Here is a 9,077-nt window from a genome sequence, read left to right as displayed (position 1 = left end):
TTCGTAAAGATGAGACTATCTTTATACGAATACTACCATAACAGCTGACAATTGTGTCTTATTAGACATTGCTTTCCGTCAATTTTTAACAGTGGTTTAAGATTTCTCGTACATTGCCTTAATATTTATTAATATTAAATATATATATTAATATTGGTATCCTGTTAAATCGATTCCACGCGCTAGTAGGTCGCGCAGCATCAATTTCCGATCAATTAAGCCATATTGCTTCGTAAGGTCAATATAGGCTACAAACACTTAATGGTTACTTTCTACTATAATGTTATCTTAAAAGGAGCAAACGTATATAAATCCAATCTATTCGTCTGCTATGACTTCATTTTCATGCAAATTAATAGATGAGTCTGCGATCAATAAACGCGCTGTATGATTTGCTTATACGCGATAGAATACTGATTGGCACACGGTGATCAGTACACTGAGTAAAGGGAATATTACGGCTATCTCCAGTCACACGGAAATACTCTCGTATTAATTATTAATAGACATAGTTCATGGAGAACGGCAAACGTATGATGGTGTTCGGCAGAGTCTCGCTCTGGGATATCGTCGTCACAGATAAGCCTATGCAGTCCACTTTTATGGATTGTTTCGTTTAAGGAGATCTCTTCCAAACGAAAATCAAGTCTCGGTGGAAAGTGTCGACCTTGATAATCCTTGTACGAACTGTACATGCTTATCTTGGGCAACATTTGACACTCATGCATTAAGCCTGGTTTTCCCAGAACGGGTTCATTTATGACATACCGTCTATACACTACGCTGGATTCCACTTTGTTTTCATTATATAAATATTACATGGCTGACAGGGTGACAGTCAATTTGTCAACTTGAGGAAATACTGTCAACCGAGGCGAAGCCAAGGTTGACAGTATTTTTCCGAAAGTTGACAAATTGACTGTCACCCTGTCAGGCATGTAATATTTATTTAATTATACCGAATAAACTATTCAAACACGAACAATTTATATGAACCATGAACAATTTTAATATTCAATAATTGAATTTAATTTCAGCAATGAAAAACCATTAATATGTTGAGTGGTTCAGATTTACGGGCAGAGCAAACTGAACTTCGCTTTATTCGGCACCGACCTAGTAATCAATTTATCCCATCAATTTTCTTAGTCGTCAATTATTTCTTAAAAAAATATTTTATAGAACCAGCTTTCCGTATTTTATTTTAAACACTTGATTACGCAATTTATGACGTACTTGTGTGACGTCATTTCGGTGACGAAACATTTTGGGAAAACATGGACGTGGTGGGTTTTTTAACAGTAAAATATTTGTTTAAAGCATCGAACGAATCCAAAACGTATTTCGGATTGTGTGTTTTTCATGCATAGCACCTTAAGAACAGACACTCGTTGTAACTTTATTGTTATTAGCATTGGATTAAAGTTGCCTTTGAGTTAAGCGTGTCGTTTATACTAAATTGAGTTTCTTTTTGACTCCTGTCAATGCTTAAATAATGGCATTAATCTATTATACAGCACAGATTCAGCTGCAATCGATATTTTAATTATCCAAATACAACGGACACGCAAAACTGCGTACTGCGCATGCGCGAATGGGACAGTATAATTTTCGAACATTCCGCACGTGATTGCTAAGGCAGCGGGATACAGTATTTTTTTGTCAGTAAATTTTTTCCCGCTGGTGGCACGTGATTGCTATGGCAGCGGGATACAGTATATTTTGGACAGTAATTTTATTCCCGCTGGGTCTGACAGTATTGTTCTTGCGCATGCGTGAAGATGGCGGTAGAAAAATTTTCAGAGTAAAAACCACATAAGAAATATTAAAAATTCAGGTAAATTAATCGTGTGATGAAAATCAAAGTGTGAAAAAATTGGACTTTATATAAACATTGATGACCAGGAAACGCAAGCCTTCAAAAGATTCACCGGATAACGGTCAATCGAGCGCAAATCGTAACACGAGCAAGAGAAACAAAGGAAAAAAAATGGCGCAAAATATCCAAGTGTCACCAGGTCAAACCGGACAAATACAGGCAAGTCAGCCATGTCAGTTGTATAGTAGCCCTCAGTTTACCCAAATGACTGGTAATCCGTACGCTTACCTGATGAACACACCCACTTTCCCTGGACATGGGTTTATACCCCCATCGACGCCATCGCCAATGCCAAGCTCAGACGTATTGTCCGCAATTTTGGATAGATTGAATGCAGTAGACAAGAAACTCTCGCAACTTGATCAGATACAACAAACAGTGTCCAGCATAGTTTCTCGAATAGATAAAATGGAGCAACGGATAACCAATTTTGAAAGCCGCATCAAGGACGTTGAAAAATCGTGTGATTTTAGTGGCAGTGCGATTGAAAATCTAACAAAAAAGATGACTGAGTATGACTCAATATTAAAATCAACTAACAACTTACAAAGTCGGGAGTGTTCAGTGAACTTGAAAGATTCAAAATTACAGGCAGAAATAACGGACCTCAAGTGCAGGAGTATGCGCGAAAATTTGCTTTTCTTCCAAATTCCTGAGGAGAAAGACGAGCAATGCAAGAAGAAGATATTGGAATTCATTGAAACCAAACTTCACGTGCAAAACGCTAAATCCGAGGTAAAGTTGCATAGGGCACATCGTGTAGGCCGATACCAGCCAAATAAAGTGCGCCCCATTGTCGCCAAGTTCGCGTATTACCCGGACAGGGAGAGAGTCCGAAAGGAGTCAAAGCAGCTTAAAGGTACCCCGTTCGGAATATCCGAACAATATCCAAAGGAGGTAATGGATGTTCGTCGAAGGCTGATACCAATTATGAAAAAGGCACGAGCCGAGGGCAAGGAGGCGTTCCTTAAAATTGACAAACTATACATTAACAAACAAGTGTATGTGGAATAGGACGGTCGTGAGAATGTCGTTAAAATTGTCACGTGGAATGTGGAAGGACTAAGTGCACTTAAATGTTCTGATAGTAAGTTTACAACTTTTCTTTCCAATCATGACATTATATGCTTAACTGAAACCTGGACAAATAAAGATTCTACAATAGATTTAAAAGGCTACAGCAAACCAATTCATTCTTATAGACGATTGCAACACCGTAGAGCGAAGCGCTCAAGTGGTGGTATTATTATTTATATTAAAGATTCTATTCGTAAAGGTGTCATATTAGTAAAAAATGATATTGATTGCATTGTTTGGCTAAAATTAGATAAGCTGTTTTTTAATATTGAATTTGATGTATATCTATGTGTTGTATATATTGCACCAGAAAATTCCCCTGTTCATTCTTTGTATACCTATGATATTTTTGAAACGATTGAGTGTGATATTAATTTTAATCAAACTAAAGGTAAAGTGTTTTTAACGGGAGATACAAACTCGCGAACGGGACACAAAGCAGATTACATCGAAAATGACAGGTATATAAGCGATATTGATTTTGTTTCCGACCCAGATATTGAAACCCTAATCCCGCGTTCAAATTGTGACCCAGTTACGAATCGATTTGGCGACTACTTGTTAGACATATGCAAAGCAACCAATATTCGTATCGTGAATGGACGGTTACATAACGACTACAATTTAGGGAATATAACATGCTGTACACATAATGGTGAAAGCGCGGTAGACTATTTATTAACTGCGCGTACAAATTTCAGTGATATTTTAGATTTTACCGTTAACAATTTCACGGAATTCTCTAATCATGCGCCGCTAACATTTAATCTCCGCACGAATAACGCGGGTTTAATAAGTAATAGTAATCCGATTGTTTATTTTAAATGGAAACCAGAGAACAAATGCGATTTTGTGCGTGATGTATCGTGCGATGTACAGAATCTGGAACAAACTTTATTATCGCAAATTGATTCAAACGCTGACCCTGATATTTTAGTGGGAGAATTCTCAAAATATTTAAATTTAAAGGGGGGAAAATATTTTAAGCGCATTATAAAACCTGAAAATAACCGATTTTTATATGCTGATAAAAATAAACAAAAATGGTTTAATGAAGAGTGTAAAAACAAACAATCTCAGCTAACAAGAGCTTTATACGAGTACAATCTAAATAAAAATGAACGTACGCGAGAACAAATGATTTCTATGAAGAAGGATTACAAGTATGCATGTAGGAAAACAAAATTAAAATATAACAGTGACCAAAGCAAGCGAATGAATAATATGAGACGGAAATCACCTCGTGAATTTTGGAAACTGTTCAAGCGAAAACCTTCATCACAAATCTCAGACACGATACCGTTAAGCGAATTTAGTGATTATTTCAGTAAATTAGCCGACGAAAGCAGTGTAAATCAAAATTCTTTTGACGCCGAAACTTTCTTAAATGAATTTGACAATAGGCAAAACACACACCCGTCGTACCCCGAATTAGATAACCCCATATCGATAGAAGAAATAATAAAGGCAACAAAACGATTGAAACACAATAAAGCGCATGCGCAGGACAATATAATATATGAATATTTTACTGAAACAATACATGTGATTTCAAAGCCGCTTGAAATATTATTTAATTACATAATGGATAAAAAGTGTTTTCCACGCAGCTGGGCGTCCGGAGTTATCATACCAATACATAAACGTGGCGACATTACAGACCCAAATAACTATCGGGGAATTACGTTAATTAGTTGTTTTGCCAAACTGTTTACAAGTATACTTAATGAACGTCTTAAACAATGGGCGGAAACTAATGACATTTTAACGGATGCGCAATTCGGCTTTAAACCAAACTGTAGCACAGTAGATGCAATATTTATTCTTAATGCCCTCATAGAAAGACAGTTGCAGAATAAAGAAAAACTATTTTGTTGCTATATTGACTACCGGAAAGCATATGACGTCATCAATCGCGGTCAATTATGGAGTAAAATGATTAATATGGGCATCGACGGTAAACTCTTGACCCTTATTCGATCCATGTACAATGAAGTCAAATTACAGGTTAAACACATGGGTTCACTGTCAGACATATTCAATAGTAACGTTGGTCTATTTCAGGGGGAGATAACCTCGCCCATATTGTTTTCACTCTTTATTAATGACATCGAATTAAGTCTGCAGAATGGAATAAACGCCGGCATGACATTAGAACAAATATCTATCTATCTCTTATTATTCGCAGACGACGCGGTTTTATTTTCTGAAACACATGAGGGTCTTCAAGAGTCATTATACAATTTAGAAGCCTACTGCGATAAATGGAATTTAACAGTTAACATTGAAAAAACAAAGGTCATGGTATTCCGAAAAGGGGGTTCAATCAGTAAAGCATTCAAATGGACTTATAAAGGTCAAGAACTAGAAATTGTGAATAATTTTAATTACCTTGGAATTGTGATGTCAAGTGGCGGATCGTTCGTGCCCGCAACAAATACACTTTATGGCAAAGCATTAAAAGCGATGCATTCTTTGTTCAACCTAACGAAAGATATGAACGTACCCATAAATATCATGTTTAATTTATTTGACGCATATGTTTCATCCATTTTAAACTATAACTGCGAAGTTTGGGGATCCATCAAAGCGGAAAATATTGAACGCGTTCACCGTAAATTTTGTAAAAGACTATTGAACGTAAAAATGTCAACAAATTCACTATCGCTATATGCCGAAGTTGGTCGATTTCCCTTGCATATCGACAGATATGTCAGGATGGTTAAATATTTTTTGAAATTACATACTGTGAAACAGGGAAATTGTATTCTTAAACAAGTTGTAGTTTTACAAAGATTAGAAATTGAACGTAAAAATAATGCTAACAATTGGTCATCGAAAATACGGGACATTCTTAACCAAACCGGTTTCACCGATGTATGGCTATTCCCCGAATCTGTTAACAATGATCACTTTATCCCGTTATTCAAAAACAGATTACGAGACCAGTATATTACCAACTGGGATGTCAGTGTGACGTCGTGTAGCTCAATGATCCTATATAAGGAACTCAAACCGGTTTTTGAAAGATCATCGTATCTTGATATTGTTGTCAACAAAAAACATAGGAACATTATTGCAAAATTACGTTTGTCCTCTCACAAATTATTCATAGAAACGGGCAGACACCAGAATATTGACAGAGATCAACGCAAATGTATATTATGTAACCTTAATGACATCGAGGATGAATTTCACTTTGTTCTTAAATGTCCTTATTATAATGATGTTAGGAATGCATTAATTCCGAACTATTATAGAATCCGGCCAAATATGTTCAAGTTTATTAAACTACTTAATAGCTCAAACAAAACTGTATTAAGAAAGCTAGCCATGTATTGTTTAACATGCTTTAAAATAAGAGAAAATGTCATATATATGTAGTGTTAAATACAAATACATTTTTACAAAAAAAATAAGGTCAGAAATATGTAATTATACCTATATTTGTAAACCTATATGCATAACATTGTGTGACCACTGTGTATTAAACCCATCCATGTACCATTCTCACGAAATATGTTCACGAACTATGTTTATTTCGTGTTTATTTAGATTAGTTATTCTTTAAAATGATGTGTGTTTTTGTGTGTACTTCAACGCATGCTGTTATTTATATGTATGTTAATGACGATGAGCTTCACATGCTTAAGTCAAAAATAAACTATTCTGTTCTGTTCTGTTCTGTTCAGTATTTCTACGTCACGATGGCCTATGGGAGTTTTGCATTGTAAATAAAAGTGAGGTATAATAAAACATAATATGTCATTTCTGCAACGGTTATGTCTGTGTTAAGTGTAGTGTTTGAGTTGTATAATAAATGAGGTATATTCATGGCATGCTTCAAGTTTAGATCTACGGCGGTATAAACCGTCATCAGAGTCTTCACAATACCGGCCGTTGGAAAGATGTTTAAAGATGCATGATTATTTATTCCAACTGTCTGCTCATATGTAACTGTGGACCAAACATCAACTATCACATTTTTTACTAATCGTAAAGTTTTTTAGGGTCTAGCTATTAGATTTTGTTCCAGAAATTGTTTTGGTTTGTCGTCGACATGGATTATATTCGTCTGACACCGAGCGTCCGTGTCCCGTTCACGTCTGTGCCCCGTTCATACTGAGAGGGCCTCTTGTCGAATGTGGAAATTCTTCAATATATAGTGAATTTAGGCATAAAAAGGATTGTCCGATTTTCTGCTTAATTTTTGCGGATATGACTTGGTCACTCAAGTGAATTCCGGTTCATTATTTATGTAAATGAGCTTCCACGATACATCTTGAACGATCACGATCAATTCAATAGTAGGTTATTCGTCCTTGACACGCCTTTTTAAATTCATTTTGGTTCTAAAAATATCTCTACTCTTAATTTATAACTATTATTCAAGAGTATTTTGGTAATTTGTAGCATTCGTGACAGCTGGGTAATAGTCTAGCTTTAACATGACGGTATCGGCCTTGCGCAAAGTCGTTCTGAAGATCATGAAAACCAGCATATACGATTTCAATGCCCCGAAATCTTATACCAACATATGCATTTGAACGATGAATATTGTAAACATCAACTAACAATCTTCGTATTAAATTATAAATCAAACATTTTTACTTCACAGCAATAATTAACGAACAAGTTGACGCCGATAACGATACGTTTAATCGCATTTCTTGCAGAACAAAAGTTGTATGGAATTAACGAATCTGCACAGACTTGTTTCCCAACAATAAACATTACTTCTGTAGGCCCAAATAAAATGCATCGTTTCCTTGTGTAAATAAATTTAAAAGCGACAACTTAAAGTGAAAATAGATGCAAAATTTTGAACATCGAGGCCCACATAAGCTGAATCGATTTAAGCAATAAAAGAGGTATGTTATTTACAAACCAAGAAATAAATCGTTTTTTTTAAACTGTGGAAGGAATCGCAAATATTGATTTTTAAATGTATATTCCCACTATAATGGCTTCTTTGAAGCCCAGGTTTCGAGTTATTTTTGAAATCGCTTTAAAATGAAAACCCTTGTGGATACAAAACGCATCACATAAATTTTAGTTGCATCGATTTTTACACCGATTCTAAAGTAACAATGTAATGGTTAAAAAACTCGTTAATTAGCACATATTAAATATTGAAAAAGCCTTTTTTAAGGCGACTCATATTTCGTTTATACAGATAGTTCACAATTGATTCGAAAGAACTCATGTATTTACAATTGATAAACTCAATATTTACAAATTCAGAATTTGACGTAAGCGGTACTTTAGAAACAAGACTTTGAAAAGCCAACCCATTATCAATATTTGATTGAGAACTCGTTAAAACCATGACGGACCCATTTAACTTTTAATGACTGGTTTAAACATGATACTTGTGTACATTATAATTGAACAAATCTATTTCGCGATTTCTAAATAACGGATTCTTCGTTGGGGTCTTTAATTCGTGTAGAATGTATTTCTGACTATAATGTTGAGCGATTTTAAAAAAAGCTTCGTTTCAAATTTTCCGCCATCATGTTCAGTTAAGAAAATAAGAGGATCTCGTGATTAAATTATTTATCAGATTTACTTTAAATCGGATTGTTTTTTAAGTTTTATTAATGCCCTGAAGTTGGGTGTGGTTTAAATAAGACCGTTCGTCCGACTGTATGTCGTAAAATTTTCAAGTCCATATCTCCATTTATATTATAATCTTGCTATTTCGTTGCTATAGATGTGTCGAGATATGAGTCAGTTATTATTCAAGTTCAAAGTAACACTTGAATTTCAAATATTCGAGCCTCCTTTTCGTCTGTGAGAAGGCATGGACCTTTCACGACATTTCAAGGTCAATGCCAAATATTAATACGACATGTTCGCGTGCACTGAATATGCGCTACTCCTTTTAAAGGAATGTCACTTAGTTGTGCTCAATCGTTTTACTCATTAATACTTTGTTCACATGGTATTAGACAGACATATCAACTCGATGGCAATGTCCCACTTGAAGCCATATTGTATATGTACATTCTTTATCGCAAGTGCCCTTTTAAGGATTTAAATTCAAATTGTCTCAACTGTTTCACCGGTTTCAAGGGGCTTCAAAGTTATTATATAGGCATACATAATTAACAACATA

General features: G+C 35.2%; 1 protein-coding gene across 1 annotated transcript; it reads left to right on the top strand.

Annotated features, from left to right (window-relative positions):
* Positions 1 to 2,083: 2,083 nt before the first annotated feature.
* Positions 2,084 to 2,893, top strand: LOC127849750 (uncharacterized). The gene has a single exon (XM_052382500.1). It carries the CDS (start codon positions 2,084 to 2,086, stop codon positions 2,891 to 2,893), a length of 810 nt encoding a protein of 269 aa, XP_052238460.1.
* Positions 2,894 to 9,077: the final 6,184 nt, after the last annotated feature.

The sequence above is a fragment of the Dreissena polymorpha genome, chromosome 11 (assembly GCF_020536995.1).
Source record: "Dreissena polymorpha isolate Duluth1 chromosome 11, UMN_Dpol_1.0, whole genome shotgun sequence".
NCBI lineage: Eukaryota > Metazoa > Mollusca > Bivalvia > Myida > Dreissenidae > Dreissena > Dreissena polymorpha.
Note: the sequence above shows the minus strand (reverse complement) of the source record. Positions and strands in the feature narration are given on the sequence as shown.